General features: G+C 36.1%; 1 protein-coding gene across 1 annotated transcript in view; it reads right to left on the bottom strand.

Moving 5' to 3' along the window:
• Positions 1-3,879: 3,879 nt before the first annotated feature.
• ufl1 (UFM1-specific ligase 1) overlaps positions 3,880-23,092 on the bottom strand; it is a 20,398-nt gene continuing 1,185 nt past the window's right edge. The window contains exons 2-19 of the mRNA XM_084090967.1: positions 21,402-21,547; positions 21,274-21,302; positions 21,081-21,178; positions 19,551-19,665; positions 19,180-19,310; positions 17,959-18,017; positions 17,720-17,866; positions 15,806-15,981; positions 15,551-15,727; positions 14,278-14,401; positions 12,786-12,908; positions 12,111-12,231; positions 10,704-10,870; positions 8,295-8,422; positions 7,672-7,752; positions 7,290-7,375; positions 5,482-5,662; positions 3,880-4,353 (exon numbers count right to left, since the gene is read on the bottom strand). Of these exons, the coding sequence (XP_083947093.1) occupies positions 4,150-4,353; positions 5,482-5,662; positions 7,290-7,375; positions 7,672-7,752; positions 8,295-8,422; positions 10,704-10,870; positions 12,111-12,231; positions 12,786-12,908; positions 14,278-14,401; positions 15,551-15,727; positions 15,806-15,981; positions 17,720-17,866; positions 17,959-18,017; positions 19,180-19,310; positions 19,551-19,665; positions 21,081-21,178; positions 21,274-21,302; positions 21,402-21,547 (2,293 nt within the window). The 3' untranslated portion in view covers positions 3,880-4,149. The remainder of the gene's footprint in view (positions 4,354-5,481; positions 5,663-7,289; positions 7,376-7,671; positions 7,753-8,294; positions 8,423-10,703; positions 10,871-12,110; positions 12,232-12,785; positions 12,909-14,277; positions 14,402-15,550; positions 15,728-15,805; positions 15,982-17,719; positions 17,867-17,958; positions 18,018-19,179; positions 19,311-19,550; positions 19,666-21,080; positions 21,179-21,273; positions 21,303-21,401; positions 21,548-23,092) is intronic.

The raw sequence follows: 23,092 nt of genomic DNA, 5'->3' as shown, positions 1-23,092 counted from the left end.
TACTCGGTTACAGCCTCTTAAATAAAGCAACATTCAGCATAACATCAATGTTTTCTGGCCCATCCTGGACCGAAGCACAGGCTTTACAGCACAAAAAGACGATACAGAAACCCTTTAAATCCCAACAGAACATTAAACACTGACAGATCTCTCAAGATCTCAGCATCTTATTTCAATTCAGACTTTATTTATTTCATACTAAAGTTCATATTGAGAATTAACAGAGGTTTAGATGTTGATGTTTTATTGAAAATAATAATGTTTAATCTGACAGATCTCTCAAGATCTCAGCATCTTATTTCAATTCAGACTTTATTTCTTTCATACTAAAGTTCATATTGAGAATTAACAGAGGTTTAGATGTTGATGTTTTATTGAAAATAATAACGTTTAATGTCACTATTATGGTGATCAGTGTTTGCTTTAGTTGGACTCAAGACCAATGTTTTATGTTAAACTCTTTAACATATATATACATATATATATATATATATATATATATATATATTTTTTTTTTTCTTTTCTTTTTTTTTCTAGCTTTTGTAACTGTGTTTTGTAACATGTTTGTTATGGCAGAACATGCAAGATCAAGATCTGATCAGATGTTGGTCACTTTTTATAATTTTTTTTGTCTTCATTTAGTGGCCTGATTCACTGATATCACTCTAATCTCTGATTAAATTGTTTAATATTAATTGTTAATTTTACATGTCATTACTACTGCAGAACTTCCTACAGTGCTGTGATACTCTGATTTTATGAAAGTCATGCAGAAAATGTTTTGACAGGATCATATAGACTCATAGAGACATCAAGAATCAGTGTATGAATTGCAACAATGGTGACAATCAAAAAAATATTCAGATCAACTCAACATCACAAAACAAGCTACTTAAGTCACAAAAAAGCTTTGTTGATTGTCACCATTGTTGAGATTCATATGCTGATTCTTGATGTCTCTGTGCACCTAAATATCTCAAAACATTTTCTGTATAATATAAACAAAAAACTGAATACCAGATTGTTATTACACTGATACCCCAATATCACAAGGCTACTGTTAATCATGTGAAATTATACATAGTCTATATAATACATACAATTATATACTCTATATATATTACATAAACTCAGATAATACTTTACGTGTTATTAGTAAAACAGACCACTAAATGATGACCGAAAAATCACAAATAATTGGACAACATCATCTGATGAGATTTTCTCCTGCATTTTTTTGCCATAACAAACAGAGACACATGAAACAGAGACACATGGTTATAGCAACAAAAGAAAAACGAATGTTAAAAAGTCAAGTGTCAAGAGTCCAACTAAAGCAAACACCGATCACCATAATGGTAACACAACTTTATTTTTGTAAAAGAAAATTCAATAAGACATCAGCATCTAAACCTCAAAAAGAACTTATGAGAGAATAAAGTCAAACTGGATTGTAATGAGCATCTCTCAAGATGTCAGCACCTTCAGTGTTTAATGTTCTGTTGCTGCCAGTCTTTTGAATTAATTCAGGAAATACCTGTTAAATAACAGTGTTTTTTTTTCTACAAAACATTTAAGGTAATTTTCTGTTTGCACTTTATTTAAATTAGGATATTTTACGGTTTTGTTTGGAAGCCGTAGCTGACAGTCATTTGACCTTTTTTAATGATCAGTAGAGAGGAAGGAGATAAATATCCCTGAATAAAAGTTTGAATTTGGATCTTATTCTGTTCCTGTAATAACTTGAGAGAGATAGTAAATGATCAATCTTCAATTCTCAGACCTGAGTTCAACAGCAAACCGAAACATCAACCGCATCACAAGTGGATCCACATGCACAAACGACAGGCTCTTCTTTGCTGCTTTTTAAGCTAAGATGAACTGCATTAGACTGTCATTAATATTCACATACAACTTTTAAATCTCACTCTACAACAGTTCGTCACACAAAGCATCACATCCCAAATATTTGGATTGCAGCACAGACATAAAATAAGGTGTATTTTATGACAGCATATTAATAAAATTATGCCCCATAAGAAACAGAATTAATGAAATATTGCATGATAATGGTTAAATGATCACATACATTTAAATGAATTCAATATTTTAAATGTAGTACTGTTTAAAATGTATCTTTGAAAAGTCGTCACAACAGATGAAACATTATCATTTCAAATGAAGTAAATTGAAAATCAGTCAAGTCAACTACATTAAAGTGCACTTAATTGGCACAATCCTGATTTGGGGAAAGACCCATCATTGCCACACATGGCCCAGCTCCGGCTGACAGGATACATGCCTACTTTATAGTAGGCCTAGGTGAAAAACAGTATTTAACATAAGAAGTATGTCTGAATTCACAGTATTCATAAATGTGTAAGCAGAAAGTACCTGGATGACCTACTTCTTCCGGCATACGATGGACACTTTACTATCCCATGAGGCCACAGGAGAGGATTTGTGAACGGCACTGAAGCGACCGCGACGCAACTGATTCTGGAAAGTCACTTGATACTGATAACATGGCAAATGAAGGGTGTCCGGAATAAATTCATACTACACAGATCAGATTCATACTATATAGAACATACTTTTTTAGCGGGCGTTAAGTAACTACTTATTTCAGACGCAGCCGTGGTCTATCAGAATCAGGGGAGGCAAGAGATGCTGTAACTTTAACAGCTGCTGTCACTTTAGAAAAATAATTTTTCCACTGTTTAATACGCTATTTTTCATTACATTTATATTTGTGTAGTGGATTATTTTCTCATTATTTTGTCCTTTTCATTCTTTGAGAGAATGCTCATATGAAAACAATGAGTGTTAAGCTTAATGATCCAGGTCTGCTCTGCTGACTTAATTTAATATACCCCATTAATTATTTACTGGAATTCACTTAATCTCTCGTTTTTCTCCCCAAACCCTCACTTTCCAGGTTTTTCACACGGATACAGTAATTGTTTCCCCTTTTCACTTCTAATCTGTATAAGCAGTGTTTACTTGAATGTTTCTAAAGCAGGTAAAAAGGTCTACTATATTTATTGTCTGTCAAAATGACGGAAAGCACTTTGAAATCACTCAATGTTCCAGGTGATGAACATTTTTGATTAATCAACGTGTTACATAATTTACAGATATTACTACAATGCACATCATGTCAGTAATATTGCTGTGGAAAATTAATTTGGGGGTTATGATGGTTTGTTGTAGTCATTTGTAAATGCTTTTACACTTTTAATTGTCCTTTTAATGTTCTATGTTTGAAGGGTGAGTAAAATAATGTCATCTTATTGTACCGCTTTTGAAAATGCTTATTGCGTTCACTTTGGCTGATTGTTTCCATAATTTGTGCTAAGCGTCATGAGGCGTAGGAGAAAGGTGGATAACCCGCTAGTGATGGGAATGCACTGAAACTCCTTTCTCGATGTGAACCCTTGAATATGTGTTTTTTTTTACTTACCTTGGCATGCGGAACAAAGTAAGGTGAGTTAAATTTGATGTTTATAAAAAAATGCAGTAACTCCACTTACACACTATACTGAATTTGGCCCGTTTGACAGTCAATTGGCATATTAGATTAATATTATTTTAGAGAGCTCATTTATAGTCATTTGAATAGGATGCAAAATATACCCCTTTTTTTTAAAGTTTGATTTGATATAGCCATTTATTTGTAGGAAAAAGAAAACCTTAGATGATCAAAATACTTTTGATTGAATGAGTCAAGTATGTAACTTTAAGATTCTTGACCTCAAACTTTCATATTTCCCCCCACATTTAGCTGCTACAAAGATCTACAACTTAACAGTTTTGGTCCTGTAAATCCTTTATATTTGTACATCTCAGCAGTCATGGATGATTTTACAGGCACAATGGTAAAATATTTAAATCAACTTTATTTAATGGGTCATAGACAAGCAACATTTCAAATGTGTGCCAAATCATTTTGGTAATACTTCTTGATAATAATCCTTCTCAGCCTGGGCTGAAGGGCTTTGAGGGTTAAGCACTTTTGTCAGTAAAGCACTGTAATTGTCAGAACAATACAGATGTCCTCCCTCTCCAAATGTAAATTCAGTCAGTTTATTTTACACGTTTAAAACCGAGCTCTAATACATCATGTAGCAGGATACACTAACAGCTGGGTTACTCTGTGACAGAGGGTTTTCCCTGAGTAAGGATGATGTCTTTGACGTCTCTGGTGAGACTGTGAAGCTCTTTCTGAAGGCTCTCCACGTCATCAGGAACGTCTTCCTCTCCCAGACTGCTGTTCTTCTCCAGGCCATGACCCTGAACTACCAGCTGCTTGACCACCAGACCCTGGTACTGAGACAGCAGCTTCAGCTGGTCCTAAAACACACACAGGGACCAACATTTGGCTTATGTGTTTCTGTACATTCACTGTGTTGTGATGTCTGACCTCGAAGGACTAAACAGAAGAAATAAACCAGAGAAGATTTCCACGTCAAAGAAGGCGGAGCTCCAGAGCCACACCCACCTATTACATCATCGCCACAGATCAATCATAGCTCAAAGGTGTTTACCAGCCAGAGCTGTTTCACACTCCCCAAACAAACACCAAACCAACTTTTACATCACAGCAGATCGTTCTTCGATTTTGCTTGAAGTATATCAAGGCTTTAACTCAGTGGTTCTCAAACTACTGCTTTAAAGTCCCCCTGTGGTGAAAATCCAGCTTTTAATGTTGTTTATGTGTCTATGTGGTGTTTTTAATGTGCTTTAAGACAAACCATGTGTAAATTCATAAGTCAACACCATTGCTGAGTATTTTCTCCTTAAAACTGCAGTGAACCAAAGACAGTCTCAAAAACACGCTTTGAAATCGCTGGTGTTTCTGACGTCACAAACTACCTTGTAACCAATCAGGGGTGCGTTTCCCGAAAGCATCGTTAGCCAACTATGGTCGCAAGTTCCCTCGTTACCAATAGAGTTCAATGGACATTGCGATGAACTTGCGACCATAGTTGGCCAACGATGCTTTCGGGAAACGCACCCCAGATCAACGTGTGATCGTCAACGAGTGGATCAGTTATTCTGAGCTGAGTGAGTGAGTGGAGGCAGGGCTCATTTGCATATTCATAGAACCACATATACTAAAAGAAGCAAGGGTGTCGAGTTACATTCAAGCTATTTTAAGGCATGAACACATTGTTTTTCAAGAAAAAAACATCAAAGTGAACATGGTGATCAAAGATGAGTTTTACAGGGCGACTAACTATGCACAAGCAAATGATTCACTGCCTTTTAGTATTTATAATTTGCATTATTTTTCCCTGCTGTATCACAAAAAGACAGTCCATTTTTAGACTGTGACCCAACAGAACTACAAATTTATGCAGTGTAAGATTATTCTGAATGGGCAAACTTTTGTATAATTGTTGGCAGTAATATACAGCTGTGAAGAACACACACCTGAAATACACAGTTATTTTAACTTGTTTCAGTGACTCATGTTACCTCGGGAATCTTGCTTTGCAGGAAGCCGATGATATGTGGCACACAGCGTCCCGGTGCATGAAGCATGCAGTGTGTGACGTTCTGGAAGAGCAAGATGCTGGTCAGATGCAGCACAAGCGCGGGGTCTTCTGCATCTCTCAACTGCTCCAACAGAGCCTGACGGTGCACAAAGAGAGCCTGCCTGCGCACACACACACACACACACACACACACACACACACACACACACGTCAACCATATGTAAACCTTGTAATTATTTTTTTTTTTATGTGAATAAGAGTCTAAATTCAATTTTTATGGATTAGTTTTACGATCTCTGAATTTTTTGAAGCCTCAAAGTGGTAGTTGTGTGTCTGTCAATGGTGGGACAGAAATCGCTCAGTTTTCATAAAAAATATATTTATTTGTATTCCGAAGATGAATGAAAGCAATTAAGAGTAATTAATGAATAGGGTTGGGTATTAAAGTTACAAACATTATTCTGGCAAGATCAGTGAGTGATTTTTTTTGTCTTTTGTTGTTTGATTAACAGTAATGAGACAGACGGCAGCAGGTTTATTGGGCTGATATCACTTTAAAACCGAATGCACAGATCTAATATACTGTTACACATGCGTTTTCTTTCTCAACTGTTTACGTTCACTTAAGACAATCAATTGTTTGCAAAGATTGTATTGTTTGCGGAAACTATGGTCATTTAATGTGGATAAAACATTGATGTGCATGTTTTACAGATCCTATATTGAGTCGCTTTTATCCTTTTCTTTATTGTGCTGGTTCAATTCTCTGAACGTGAAAAATAAAAATCGTATTGAGAGGATTGTATATCAAGGAAATAAATTAACGGGGAGGAAGCAGATGACTATGGCCCAGTTATACCATAGACAGGCTTTGGGTAAAGCCCAGACCATTTTGTTAGACGATTCCCACCCCTTGTATTATGAGTTCCATCTCCTCCCTTCTGGTAGCCGGTACAGAACTCCGCTTAGTAAAACAAATCGGTTCAAAAATCCATTTATCCCCTCAGCTGTAAAGTTTTAAACTCAAGGTAAATGTATTTATTGGGTACTTTTTTCCGTATTTTTTGTATGTGTGTGTGACATTGTTTTATGTGTATGCTTGTATGCTGCAACCAAATTGCCTTTGGGAAACGAATAAAGATGAACTGAACTGAACTGTTTACACGGATATTTTGACATAATTTTGTGTGTATTTGTCTGTTCAAGCACAAGAACTCCCTATTCGTGAGCTATATGAGTGGAGGCTCTCTGTGCACACGCGCTGGATGTGCCCAGCACAGAAAACTGAACAAAGTTCTTTTTTCACATCTTCTTGCGCTTAAAAATGGTTTGAAATTACATTCAAATGCATACACAGTCTCAATAAGCAGAGTCAATAAGCAGAATACATTTTTTTATTTTATTACAAGTATCCGATTCCATAACTGGAATTGATTTTCGATTCCCAATGATGACAGAATTAAAAAATGTATGTGAACTAACACTTTAAGATAAAAGGTATGTTTCCATCCTCGACTTTGCAATGTATCGTTTTCCTTTAACCTTGTTGGCAAACTATCGGTTATCTGTAAAAATCGGACCAGGCACCACTGTTCGAAACACACGTGATTCTCAGATTAACTGCAAAGTTTAACGTTTGTCATTTAAACATGTTTTAGGTGCTGTCAGTTTAAGCATTCAAGCGATTTTAAAACATCTGAATTCACAAAGACGTGAAAGAGAACTCAATCTGGAACACAGATTTCTGATCAATACTGATGCATTGTTGGAGAATGGAAGAGGCTATACCTTTCTCTTTTCTTGTCACCTTTCTTCAGAAGTAGCCCGCACTCTTCTGCACTCGTCTCCAAACATGACAGAAACTCTTCAATGGCCTGCAAGTGTCAAGAAATAAAAGCTTGATTCTTCCAACCTATGACAACTCACAGCTCAGCTGATCCAATATTTAGAAAAATATAATGTAATATATAGAATTTTTCACATTTTTCCAACTGATTTTGGGGAAAATTTGTGGAATTCTCAGAAATGGATTTAAACTTACTCATTCATTCATTATGTTACTCTACACTCCTATTCATATTTCATAAACATCATTATTACAGATGAAGAACTGCTGAAATTTGAGAAGTTCTGTGAGCACAGATTCTGTGAGGGCTTGAAAATGACGCACCTTTCCATTGAGACTGTTGTGTAGCTTCATCAGAGGAGATTTAACTTCATCTGAGAGCTTAGCCAGAATCTTCAGCCTGATCTGCAAGATGGTAACAAACACAGACACAACACATATGTAAACATGATAGATATTTAGATGATTTTCCTATCTAAATTTCCAGTAGTAAACTTCATCTACTGGAGAATCAAAGAGAGCTGGTGCGCATGGCCATGTCCATCACTGTGTGTGTGTGTGTGTGTGTGTGTGTGTGTGTGTGTGTGTGTGTGTGTGTGTGTGTGTGTGTGTGTGTGTGTGTTTTAACAGCCACAGTGACGATAAGCTTCTTCTCATACATATAAAGATACATATTGCAACTCCTGATTGCTACCCATGGTGATTGAGTGTTTTTCATAGGGTTCAGTTCAGCAGAGTGGTTTGTTAATTGTTTCTATTATTATTGTTTTTGTTCATGTTCAAACATATGACAGGGAATCAGAAAAGCCGAAGTCTTCTTCTCAATCCCATCAAATCCTGATGAATAAATGAAAACCTAGTACAACATGATGAATATTTTGCTTCAGAGTACAGAAGTTAAATGTGCTGTGAATGGTGTTTAATGTCGGAATATCAGTTGGTTGTACCTCGCTGGTGATGGCAGTCGAGCTCTCCGAGGTCATGTGCTCAGCTGCCACAAAGCTCAGCAGCACATTGGTCACATCCGTACATACAGTCTTCAAAACATGCCTGGCAATGGTAGCCTGCGTCTCATCTGGTGTGTGCAGAAAAAAAAAGCAGAAACGTTAAGACAGAGAGAGAAAAACATCACACAGATACTGTACAGCCAACCTTTATGCAGTCATTTGCTGAAAACTTCAGCTGCTTTTCCACCGTCGGGCCGAACTTTACTAATAGTAAATTTACTATTAGATATCAGCATGAAACTTCCCCAGTTGATTACTGACATTAAGACAAATATCTTTTGTATTACAAGTTTTTAGAATATTTATGTTTAAATATGCAAATTAGGTATTATCTCATTAAAAATGCGCTAATTTACATATATTTCCAGAAGAGAAATCTGAACATTGGATAAAGCCAGATTCAAAATTCTTGTTTCATTTTGTTGACATATTAGAGTCAAAGGTTTTTACAGAGGGAATTTTGGATATCTCTTTTTATCACTCCAGCAAATCCAGTTTCGTCCCGTTTTTAGGTATAAAATGTTGTATAAATCAGAATCTGAATGATATATGAACAAACCCCTCTGTAAAAACCTTAAGAATATAGATAGGAATACAACTGGAAAGTTTGGTTTATGTAAGTGCTGCTGAAGTGGAGATTTCTGGCTCAGAGTATGAGAAAAAAAACATTTTTAGAAAACGGCCTTTAAGGATTTTTATTGTAAAAATTCATACTTTTTTAGTGGAAACAACTATTTACAGACAAAATATCTTATCAAATCATTTGCAATCAACAATACAAACCACCTAAAACACATCAAAACGTATATAACATAGCATTTATGGCCTTCAACTGAACATAACCCCAGTCAAAAACAGTCAAAAACACACTCTGGAAATGTTAGAGCACGTCACGTGATGCATCTGAACGAATCACGTTGTCAGAAATTGACATCAGCCAATGAGATTTCGCTTTTAGAGTTAGATGCCCCATTGTACTTTCACGATTGGTTGCTGATAAAAAGGAAATGACCATATTTGGATCCGACAGCATTGTACAGGAGAGAGAGAGCTTTCCAACGGTATATGTGATGACAGTGTGCAGACAGCGATCGCGGAGCAGCGGGATGATTTAGAACGCCAACTTTTGTTGAATTTAGGAGAAATCTACAGACGCAAACAGACAAAGTGTAGTAAAATAAAGACCTAAATGTGTATTTCGGACTTTTTTTCAGCACAAGTCTGAAAGAAGACATGTTATTGAAGACAAATATCCCAAAATCTCAAAATTGACCAGTGAAAAAAACCATGTTTTTGCCTGCCGTGTCTCGCCTTAAAAGAAATATCTGATCATCCTCCATAACGCGGTCACTTTTTACATCTTATTTACGTCACATTCTTTTACATTCTAAAGAGCTTCGTTATCAGATCCACAGTAGCCTGGCAAGCCAGACCTACATCAAGATGTTAGGTCTGGCAACTCTCCATAGACACGGCTCAATCCGAGGGCCGGGATAAACGGCTGTCTTTCAAATTCCCTCTGCACGCAATAGGACAGCGCTTCAACCAACCAGAGCGTTTTCCCAACAGCGGAGCTAACGTTAGTTGATAGATTCAACTTTTGAATCTGGCCGGCAAAACTACGAACACATCTTCCTTTTTTTAAGAATGACTTAAGTGCCGTTCTTTGCTCTTTTCTCAAAGAAAAACTTAACTTCAAGTCCTCCAGAGTCGCGGCCAAAGCCGTTTCGAAAGACCGTTCTCCAGCAGCCGTTTTGCCATTCTTTGTTTTCAAGTAGCAGGGAACCGTTGCAACTCTGTCGTCATTATGTTAAGCCCGCCCCGCCTACTCTATACACGACGCGATTGGCCTGACCCAATTTAGGTTTTTGCAGCTCGAAAGTCAATGGAGAGTTGCTAGACTACCCTGGCTGCAAAATACATTTTGCTGCCGCTAGGGTGCGTCTAGATTTCTAGGCTAGATCCACAGTGGACTCTTATGTGTGCTTGATGCCTGAACCACCTTAAAACTAAAGAACAACTGAGGAGCTGAAACAGACAATTCCATTACAGGCGAAAATACTGGGCTTTTAACATTATTTGGCGGACAGAAATGGTCCACAAACATTTGTGTATTAATAACAGTAACATACTGTAAAGATTACAATAAAGAACTGTAAATTCACAGCTGCTCTTGTTTTGCTGCTTTTACAGGTGTGCTGTATAATTTTACAGTATAATTGTAGTTTATGATTTACAGTACTCTTATAAAGTTTACAGGCTTACTGGCAACCAAAATAGCCAGTAAGTTGCTGTAAATTTTACAGCAATTTGTTACAGTGTACTAATTTAAGACTCGAACAGGCAAACCTGAGAAGAGTTTGGTTCCTTTCTCAAAGAGGCGGATGTTGTTGTACAAGTTGTTGATCTCCTCCTGAAGATCCTTCATGTTTTTCTTCCGACTTCCTCCTGCTCCGGTTGAACTTGTGGACATGAAAGCTGTACTGACCACTTCCTGGTACATTTTACTCAATGGCCTGTCAAAAAAAAAAAAAAAAGGAAGAAAAAGAAGTTGAGGTTCTGCAACTTAATTTTCCAATTGTTGTTGATTTTATCTAAAGCAAATCCCTTAAAAAAAACCAATAACCTCAAAGCCTGTTCACAGCAAGAAGAATGTTCAGTGCAAAAATGCTGTGAGATAAACATTTTAATTTGAATGAACAGCTGTTCAGATTTTGTTCAGACCAACAAGAACATCACATGCTGTTAATGCGAGAGGTCATTTTAAGGAGAGGTAGTCTAACCCCAGCTTTCACTTCACACAGCGTCCGATAGATCAGAAGTCATACAGGAGCTGTGTGAGATGCAGAATTTACAGATTTGAGTTTTGGATGTGCTAAAACATTTGTAATATGATGTATTTCAATCAAATCAGTGTGCATGAGATTACTTTGTTTTTTAACTTTATCATAAACACTTAATTCTTGTTAAAAAAGCCTGTTTATCGATAAATAAGTAATAGATTATACATTTTATATTTATTATATTTGATTATTTTTAATGTCTGCATTTATTCCCTCTAAAAGTTTTGGCAGTCATGTGCCCTATATGCCAATTTTGCTTACATACGCTTATTCTAATGCTGACTGTTTGGATTAAATGTACGTTTCTCCCAAAGCTTTGTTAGAAACTCCATTTATTGTTTGTAACCAATAAGACTTGCGCTTTTGCTCACAAGCCTCCTGGAGCCACTGTTGTTAAGTCAAATTTTTCACAAAACACATTATTTTAAAGTAGCTTTACATAAAATCATGATGTTAATGTTCATAATATGTTGATATCTTCATGCCTTAAGCTTGCATTGGGTAGATTAAAGCTGGGCAATAATATAGGTTGTATTTTGCAATGATAATGGTAATAATATATTTGCTATTCAGTATGTAACACCCTATGCACGTATGCTGTATGTATGCGGATAAAGTTGAACATACTCATATGAGTAAAGAGCTGGCCAATTACAGTTAAATTTTGCAACGAAATAAAGAATTAGGTATTTGAGATTTGCTTTTTGGTGTATATCACCTTATGCGAGTGTATGCATGCATATAAAGTTGGATAGAATAGATATACAACATTATATATAGAGCTGTATAATCTGAGCGCATTTTCGGTTAACCTTTGTGTTGGTGTGAATAGGTCTTCAAGCTGTTTTCCACATTATGAACTTGCCAGTGCTGTACTTTTAGTGTCAATTAGCTTGAATCTCATGGTTTGAACCTTAGTATCTGTTCTGCTAGTTCCTGCAGCATCTCCTCAGAGCTGTCACACACTTTCTTCTCCAGAACCTCCATGATCTCCTCCACTGAGAGGAAGGGCATGTCTCCCAGCTTATTTCGACCTGTAACACATGCACACACACAAAAACAGGATTTACAACTGCTCATTTCCTACTACCATTACAAATTACACTAAGGGTGTGTTCACACTTGTACATCGGTTCTCTTGGTTATTTTGATTTGGAGCAAAGAAGTAAATAATACATTAAGTCCTGGTTCGCTTAGTGTTCACAATGTCACATTTAACACAGAACTTCAAGATACAAAACAAAAGGGATAGGGATAAGGATAAGGTCACAACCTGATTGGACAGCTTTTATGACGTATATTTTGCAGGAGAACTTACAGAACATCCAAAACATTGCTGTGCGCTAAATGAGCTCGTTCCCAGCTGAGAACTAACACAAAAAGCTTATAAAATGTGAAAACATGTTGTATTTTTGTAATTCTGCTAGATGCCACTAGTGTCGCAGAAACTACACACTTCACCTTTAAGTGAAACAACAGTTCACATAAAATAACAAAGAGCAATACTTTAACATTAACCTAGATTCATAAATGCATGTGATTCTTTTGTAACACAATCACATATGAATCTGTGAATGTGTGTTCATACCCTGAGAGGTGTGTGATGTCTCCTCATCGCTGTCTTCCTCCCTCCTGCTCTTCTTTTTTGTTTTGCGGATTCGGATCTCTCGGGCATTTCCGCCTCCACCTCCTTTCACGCTTCCGCTGCCCTCTGAGAAGAACAACACCGACAGCAGAGTTGTTTTATTATTCTTTTTTGATCAACAGTCATTTATATTACAAGAATGACTACTGCTGAGTTTGAAAGTTTAAGTATGAAAATCACGGGGAAATAATAATAATAATAATAATAATAATAAACAGCCTGAGTGGTTATAATAATTACGTATGGCCTGATGAGCTCTTCTAGCCATACATTTCTTTCTTGTGTTTTTACTACTGAAACAGGAAGTTTGGGAAGAACACATTACACACTGGTCTAGACACTAGCCTTTAGTGTCCAACACAGCCGGTTATTGATAAGCTGAGGCAGGATGAATTGGCGGAGGATAATCAATTGAATATGGAATGTTCTGTTGGGATTTCAAGGGTTTCTGTATTGTCTTATTTTGTGGGTGGAAGTAGATCCTGCGCTTTATTGCTAGCTCACAGTAAACTGCAAGAGATTCGCATTTTACAGTGAAATTGTTTGATCATGATAATTCAGAAAATACCATTTTTTCTTAAAATATTTCTGCATTTTATTCAAATTAGGATATTTTACTTTAATTCAGGGTTGCTGCACACTTTTTAAAGTCAGATTTAAGGCTTTTTAAGACCTGAGATTTTATACCGAATTAATGCCGTACATTAGGGGTGCGCCATATTGACAAAAATATATCTCGATATTTTCAAAGTTTTGTTAGATGATATTTTACTGATTGTGTTTTTGTACAGGTACCATGGCTGGTTTAGGCCTGTCGTTGACCGTATGCATCACCTTTTTTATGTCAAATTCTAATATTCAAATTAAATTATATTAGAATAATAATACAGTGCCACTGTTACCAGTCAAATTAAATCATTAAATCAAAATCCATCTTTGCAGAGCAGAGCTGACACAGAAGCGGCATCAGAACTGGCATTAATATATTTACACTCAATTTACATTTACATAAATAAAGCTATGAGATTTTATTATTATTCAATATTTAAATAAAGGTACTTAAAATATTAAACTAAAGCATGAAAGGAAAGCACGAGTGACCACCATTCAACCCGAAAAAAGTCATATAACCATTCCAGTGACTCTGGAGCTGTTCAGTTAAGGTAGATTAAGCTAAAAAAAAATGCATAGTTCCCCTTTAAAGATATGCGGGAGCCCTGTTAATTTTATGGTTTTTGTTTGGCAGCCAGTCATTCGAACGTTATTTTAAGATTTGTTTTACAGTGTACAGTAGTATATAGAAGGCTACGACGCAGGCATGGACTAAAAGCATAAAAAAACTCCAATTCTGATTTCATAGAGGTCTTAAAAATCAATCTATATCATCAGTGTTTCCTGTCCTGTTTTGCAGTTATCTGAAAAATACTTTCTTTACCTGTGCCCTTCTTGCGCCGGTCATCTCTTTTGTCTTTCCTTGAAGAGGCTGAAGTCTCCAATAAAAAAGACGCTTGTTTGACATCCTCCTCGGTTATCAGAAACACTGGGTTATTCTTCACTTCCTATTGATAGAGCAGAGAAGATACACACATCCAGTGACAATCGGCTGCACACTGTTAGTCTAGATGCTCGCTGTTTCTTGCCAGCCGGAAACAACGCTCCCTTTCAAGCCAGTGTATTCACAATAGTTTTTTTACTGATTTCCTGTTAATGTGTTGATGCATAAGATATCATGCTGCAACTCCTTGAATCCATTTGTCAACAATGGACAGTCAACCAAAGCATGTTCATCTTCAAAATATACCCGTTTATATTTTTTGTGTTTGGTGCAGAAAAAAAAAAAAGTCATACAGGTTTGGAACCAGTGTTACTTTACTATTATTTATATACTATTACATTATTTATTAATATTTTAAATTATATTTTATTTTTACATTTTCAGTTTTCATTTAAAATTTTTGTTACATTTTTTGTCATTGAGTTTTTTTTTAATATTACTATTTAGGTGTGATTTATTTTTATTTCCGTTTGAATTTGAATTCAGTTTTCCAGAAATAGCTTAAACCTATTTCAATTAGCTGCCAACTGCCAAGGCAACATTACACACTTTTCATTTAATATTTATATTTTAATTTAGCTTTTTCCAATTAACAAAAATACTTTTCATAGTTTTTTTCAGTTAATAATAATAGCCCTGTTTGGAATGACTTGCAGGTGACAGTTATTGGACCCCATTGACTTCCATTGTATTTTTTTCCTACTATGGAAGTCAATGGAGTCCATCAACTGTCTGGTTACCGACATTCTTCAAAATAACTTCCTTTATGTTCAGCAGAAGAAAAAATAACATCATGCAGTTGTTGTGTAAATACATGTATGCCGACTTTGAGCAGCATTAAACAGTCTGTGTAAGTGTAAATCAACATGCCATGCCATATGCAGCCTCTTGGCAATGTAAAGATGGCTTTTGTTGATGCTTATAAAATTGTATTGGTAACGGACTCTAGTATTCTGAATTATTTAATTAATTTATTACATTCAAGTATTTTACATAAAAACAACAGATATTTAATAAGGTAACCAATTATAAAGATTGCCCTAACAAAGGAAAAAAAATGCCCTAGGAAATCACTTTCTGGCACTTAATGGAAAAGTTAATATCTGACCCTGTCGAGGTGTATGGTGTACAGTAGCAGGACGAGCTCACACACCTTCTGTGCTTTCTGTTGCATGATGTCATCAAATAAAGCAAGGCATCCGCTGATGAACTTTTCGCTGACTACAGAAGTGGAGAGAAGCCTGGCACTGGACTGCACGTTCATGGCCCTCAGCACTTCATTCAACAGGATTCCTACATCCTCCTCAGACAGACTGCTTGGGAGCATTGGCTAAACAAGAAGAAACAAGAAGAAGTTACCTCGTAACATTTGTGGATATATATATTTTTTTAAGTTGCATGACTGCACCTGCAGGTCAACCCAAGAGGCTGAGTTGATGGCCTCCTCCACTGAGGCCTCAAGCTGATCTACAATAGTTCGGCCAACACACGCGGATTTGAGAAAAAGCAATTTGCTGGACTTAAACTTCTTCTTTATGTAGTTGACTGGATCAGGTATTCCCAAACGGGTCAGTGGCTCAAACTCTGCAGGAGAAAAGACACAACTGGACTGAGAAGAGCTTTAAAGGATTGTTCTCAGGTCAACATAAATGAAGCTTTACCACAGAAACCAGTCCCTGATTTAAACAAAAACTACAAATGAAATACAAAAGTGTTTTTCCTGAACAATTATAATAAATGGTTTAGCAATTCGCAATTTGGCTTTTAAACCCTTCAGAACAGAGTTTACTTTCAATGTTAGTACTTGTTTTTTTTTTTTTTTTGGTAATTAATTATGCCACAAACTCTTCTGGCAATGCTTAACTTAATTCAGATAAACTGACCAAAAGTGGTCAATATGAGACATTGATATTGTCACAAATGTGTTCATTATAAACTGAAAAACAGTCAAAATTGAGGTTAGGGAAGGTTCAATGTTTATATTTTGAATTAATTGAAAATATTAGTACAGCAGTAGGCTTCTACAGGAACGGACACACGGTAAATACATGTGCGTGTGTAGTTGGTGACGGTATTAATCATGATTTATTGTACTTATGCATATTTGTGTCATTTTTTACAATTTCTGACTGAATTTTTGACTATTTTATACAGCTTATACAGCATACTCAGCAAATAACTAAACAGACATAAAATATTCATCGGAGTTAAATTAATTTTATAATTTTACCTGTATATAATATTAAAGCTTTGCTAACACTATTTTCAATAGTTAAACTGCATGTCAACTAGCATTCATTAGAGTATTAGTAGATGGATTAAAGCGTCTGCTAAAATGATTAAATGTAGACTGTCTGCTTATTATCTGCTAACTCTTTATTTTGATGCTCCTGAAACAGAAATTCTACTGATTATAAGTAACTTCGCAACTACATGTCAACTTATTCTACTAACACGAACCCTTTACTAATACTCTAATGAGAGTTAGTTGATATGTAGTTGCAAAGGTACTTAGTAGGTACTAGTTAGTAGGATATCTAAAGTGGACTGTTGAAATAAAGTGTAACCAAAGCTTTCAATAAGGAAAAATAGTTCATAATGTACAAATTAATTGGTCTAGGAACAAACTGCAAAAATATTACAGTAATAACACTGATAACACTGAAGTTCTTTTCACTTTTAGTGCAATTTACAACTGACATGGAAGACAATCTATATAAGACAATCTATCTATATATAGGAAGACTATATGATGAAGCCTGTTACTGTTAATACAGTAAAACTGACACATTTTAGCATTGGTGATGATTTCTGGTTTAATTTATGTTGGTTCATGGCATTGATCATCAGTGCTAAGATGTCTGACCTCCTCCATAGCACAACTATGTTGCATACATTTATTGAGGCCAGCCTGGTTGACTTGCGCAAATGATCCACTCTGGGCTATGTTGTCTCTGGAGCACATTGGTGCATGCTGGGATGCAACACTGACTCCAAACCAGGCTTCTTCTGCGCCAATGGAAAGCATATTACACTGTGTTTGAAATCGCTCCCCATTCACTAAATAGGAACATTGAACGAGTGAACAAGTGACCGATGTTGGACGCAGCTTTAGTTAGAGGCAGGTGGCATTTATTATTTAGGGTGTAGGGGACATTATCGTTCTAGAAAGCATTTGATTGGGCGACTGCAGTGCATAGGGAGTCATTACTTTTCCTGAGTCCCTATTTCTAGAACAGAGAGACTAAAAATAGTAAATGCATAAGCTATATTTTCTAAAAACGAAGGCAAACGTTGGCTTTATCATTTAAGATTAACACACCTAAGTATCCATTCTGTTTGAGAAAGGACTCCACCCAAGTGCTCTGGGCTTTGGAGTAGATGTCAGGGATGTAAATGGCTTTATCCTGCCTTCCTCCGGTCACGGATCCCTTCAAACGGCCACTGCTAACCAGCTCTTCAAGCACCGCTGATAAACAAGAGGAAACACACACAAAAGGTCTATTTGCAGAACACACAAATAAGAAATGATTGTGTAAAAAGGCCAGCTTCAATACTTACAGTATAACAGATTCTCCTGGAAACCATAGAGATTTAGCAAGTTGTTGATCTGCGTAGGCCTATGGATGGAAAACAAATCACAGCTGTTAATAAACTCCAGAGAAATCAATCTTTAAAGAGGAAAAGTCCTATAAAAAAGAAGAAAAAAAAAGTCTGTGTATTCCATTGACAAATTCACGATAGCAGAGATTCTTAAGAGATTTGTAAAGCAATGTCATGTGCATAGGTTGAACACACTTATTTAAATTCTGCCAACATTTAATCACCATTATGTTGTTCAAAACTGTTGCTCATCTTCCAAACACAAACCTGAGAGTCCCTACAAAGTATGTCCACCTAAAACTTCATGAAGAGATTATGACAGTAAGCCATATGAATCGAGCAGTTTAACCCAAGCCTTATGAACAGACACGATTGCTTTATATGATAAACAGATTTCATACAGGCTTTTATTCGCAATATAAACATTGATTAAAGCACATAGATTGCATAGATCAATTCAGAGCTGGCTCAAACAGAAAACAGAAGCTCCACTGAGGTTTGTTCTCGCATGTCGAAACACATCTGAGCTTCTGTAATGAGATTTTTTGAAATGTCAATGTTTTGGGTGAGTGGAATTTCAATGGAGGGGCAGAAATCTCTCAGGATTCAATAGATTTGCATTTAGAAGATAAAATAAAGTATTATTGGTTTGGAACGAATAAATAATTTTTATTTCTGCTTGAATTAACCCTTTAATTCAACAGGCTGATAACAGCACCGGAGAACTCTCAGTAAAGTTTCAGCACACAAAGAAAAACATTAATGCAATTTGGATTTATTGGATTACTATTACGAATTTCAAAATCTTCATGTTTGAGAGAAGTTTCTTGTTTTACCAGAAGGCCTATATGATAAATAGCCTATAATAAATCAGGAAACTAGATGAGGTAAAATAAGCATTCTCTTGATTTGTGCTTATAGGCAATAATTCTACTGAAATGTAAAAATGCATTTGTATTTTTTATAATTGATTATCATTTTGAGCCAAATAATTGGGATTATTACTTTAACCATTTTGCAGCAAGTTTTCATTGACTAAAACTAGACATTTAGTCGTCTAAAACTGACTAGGTTGATTAATACGATAAAAACTAAAAAGTACATTTGACACAGGACAAAGACTGACTAAATTAAAAAAAATAGCTGACAAAATGACCATGATGATCTGGAGCTGCTTACCTTGTGATGGCACTGAAAAGACCACATATGCAAGCTTTGTGTCTCGAGACGAAAGCTTGTGTGAAGATCACTCCCCTGTTGCACGGATCAATCTGCCCCATGATCACTCTGCCCAGCCTCGCGTTCAGCTCCTAGTAGAATCAACATGTTAAAATGGTTAGAGAAGGCAAAAACAAAGACCATTTCATGACACATGTGTAACGATACAATTATTAACTGGAAAAGCTAACATAAAGTGAGCTCATGTTTGTGGCAGCTCATCCATGTTGAAATATCTCCACTGAAAACAGCAGAGGCCAAAATGCCACAATATGAAAATCTCCTAATTATGCATTGTGAGAATCACAATCCTTCATGCAGACTGGACTAACCTCAGTCAGGAAATCTCCAGGCAGATCGTACGTCTTGCTCATCTCTGCAATGTTCACCTGTCCCGCCTCCTGTAGTTTATCGTTCACCTCCTCAGCAAGCCGATCCAAGTATGTTCTTAATAGCAGAACAAGCATTTAGGTTTGCATGACAATCTGCCACCTACAGTCAACTAACACGCTGACAGAACTGAAGAGAAGGGTTGAAACCCAAGTCAAGACCAAAACCAGACCCAAGGCCGGTTGCATAAACTGCTGAGCTATAAAGCCCCAAATGGTTTAGCTCCTGGGTATTTAACGGAACTTCTATCGCCCTACAATCCATCGCGCTCTTTAAGATCACTAAATTCGAGGCTTCTAGTCATTCCTAGGATATCTAAGTCCACTAAAGGAGGGAGAGCATTTTCACACTTAGCTCCTAAACTGTGGAACGGCCTTCCTGATACTGTTCGAGGCTCAGACTCGCTGTCCCAGTTTAAAACTAGATTAAAGACGCATTTCTTTAGCCAAGCGTTCGCATAATACTACCTTTTATACTACAGTTGAATCATATCGAATGCATTAATATTATGAACAGCAGCTATGCTAATTATTTCCCATCTGCTTTTCTGTCGTTATCTCGGGACGATATGTTATGCCCTAAATTAATGCATGATTAACTAACTGTATTTTTCTATGTACATTTCTGAAATGCACTCTCTGTAAAGCTGCTTTGAGACAATATGTATTGTGAAAAGCACTATACAAATAAATTTGAATTGAATTGAATTGAATCAACTGCTAAGACTTAGTCTTACAATTTAGACATCAATTTTTTTCTTTAAGACTGTTCCTATCTTTCTTTTTCAAGTCAGTTGCATAAAAACCTAGACTGGTCTAATTTGATACCTAAAAGTTAGATCTGATTACTCCTAAACTAACTTTTCGTACTAGTTCTTACAAAACAGTCTTAACGTAACGGATATGTTTATGCAACTGGCCCCAGAACTCCTCAAAGATCCACATTCACTGCCTGAGAAATGTCTTATATTTAACCAATAGATAATAAGACAACATATAGAGCTGTTACCAACTGCATACATAATGTTCAGATTAATGCATTCAAATAAAAATCACATTTGCAATCGTGCTAATTTTTATGAAAACGGCTCTCTTGCGACATTGCTTAATCATATCGTATATTATAATATAAAAAAACAAGATCTCATACAAGTACTATTTTGCGGGCATTTGTATTAATTGTGGTGATATTTCCGACACAATCCCTCGTTAATTTCTGACCAGACACAACAGTAACAAAATAAATCAAATTTGAAATTAGTTATTAATGGCATTAGACGCAGGAAGTTTTACATCCAATCACAGTAATGATGTTAACAAATGAATCAGTCAATGCACAGGCAATTTTGTGATGTTCCTGCATTTGTGGTCTTGAGATAAATTCCTGAGTCCTCTTAGTCTGAGACCAAGACTAAAACACTACCGATGAGCATCTTCAATAGTTTCCCCTAGAAACATCAGTCGGTCACTCACTTGTCGATCAGCTGACCCAGTATGAGCTGTGTGCTTTTGTCTGATTTGGCGATTTCACTTGCTCTGCCCTCCACGTGGACCAAATCAACATTGATGATCTGTGAGGAATATTAAAAAACGCTTGGAAATGTATTCATGTATAATATAATATCCCACCTTCTGTGCAAGATGAATATGAAGACTAGAAACCAACCTTTTGAAGGTCCACAACATTAACCCTCCCTTAAGATACAAAGCAAACTGTTAGATTCAGGTAGTCTTGTTATTCAAAGTGGCGTATTACAGGGTGAAGGAGTCGACTGTGGGATCTGTTTCACTAACCTCTTTGCATATAGAGCTCATCGCGCACTTCTCGGTTGATCTGTGCTGGAGTCACATACTCTTTCCCATCCAGCGTGTGAACCACATCTAACTTCTTCTCCAGCACCAGCTTAGCCACGATCTCAATGCAGTTCCTTTCAGACAACCTGGATTCAACACACACACACACACAATCACTGTGGCTCAATCTGCAGTTAACATAATCAGTGCTAAAGTCAAATCAGACATGAGATATAACTTTATTTCTTATCTTACTCAAAATTCTGTGTGATAGAACTTGCTTTTGGGATCATGTCTATGTTCCCACAGCTCTATGTTCCCACAGCCCTATGTTCCCACAAATGGCCTACCCCTGACCCCACCCCTAAACCTACCCGTAACTGGGGTTTAGACAAATCGTGAAAAAGAAAAAGAAAAAAAATCGTAGAAATGTGGGAACATAGGGCCGTGGGAACATAGGGCTGTGGGAACATAGGGCTGACCCCCTTCCTTTTATTAACCCTATAATGCCTACTGTATCATTTGAGATACATGCATTTCTAAACATGATCAAAACTTTGCTGAAAAAATGTGTTTTAGTTCATCCTTTATTAGCAGCTAAAAGGCCTTTTTGTATCATTTTAAAAATGTCCAACTTTAGTTTGTGGTACACTTTTTCTTTTTGCAATGGAATTTTGGTAACGCTTCAGTATGGGGAACCAGACTATTAACAACAACTTTTGCCTTAATAAACTACCAATTTACTGCTCATTAATAGTTAGTAAGGTAGTTGTTAAGTTTAGGTATTGGGTAGGATATAGCGATGTAGAATATGCTCATGCAGAATAAGGCATTAATATGTGCTTTATAAGAACTAATAAGCAGCCAATATCCTAGTAATATGCATGCTAATAAGCAAATCAACTGGTTAATAGTGAGAACTGAACCCTAAAATAAAGTGTTACCAAAATCTTTAATGATTTTTATAAAGTAAACATAAGAATAACTTTTATTGTTATTAATATTTCAAAATGAGCACTGGACTGAAGCATCTTAGGTTTACTGGATTATCTATAAATCATCTTTTAGAAAAATCATGTTAAAATGTGAGCATCAAATATTATCAATCATCATTGTATTGGGTCTCTGGCTAAAAATGTATATTGATCTTTCTTTCTTTTTTTTCTGGTGAAAGAAATGCATAAATGAAGAAAGCCAAAATGTTACATGTAATGAATGTATATTTACTGAGTAATCCACTATTTTTGTAGAGGGTAACATTTTTCACATGAGATTTGGTGCCAAATTACAGTGGGGTAAAAATGACTTTAGAAAGATAGCAGCATCATTATTATATTTGTACACAGATTGATAGGTCTATTAGTAAAATCTGTTGACAACTGATTAATTTATTAATGGAGCGGCATTAAGATTTCCATATCTCTGGGATAATTTAACCATTTTTGGCCTTTAAAATTAAGATACCAAAAGGAAAGTTTGTTAAAAAACCTTTAATACTTCTTGAGTTACAGGCGTGTAAACTTGGGGCACAAAAACACAAGAAGTGCTTTTCCACCATTTTTGGACTGTCACCGTTGGCATATAATGCAGCAAAGATTGCTAAAGTAAACAGATTTTACTAATATACCTACCAACCTCTGTGTAAAAATATAATAATGATGCTGCTATCTTTCTAAAGTCATTTTTACCCC

The sequence above is a fragment of the Abramis brama genome (genome assembly GCF_963993115.1).
Source record: "Abramis brama genome assembly, chromosome: 18".
NCBI classification, from domain to species: domain Eukaryota; kingdom Metazoa; phylum Chordata; class Actinopteri; order Cypriniformes; family Leuciscidae; genus Abramis; species Abramis brama.
The sequence above is the reverse complement of the archived record's forward strand: the minus strand, read 5'-3'. Positions and strand labels throughout refer to the sequence as shown.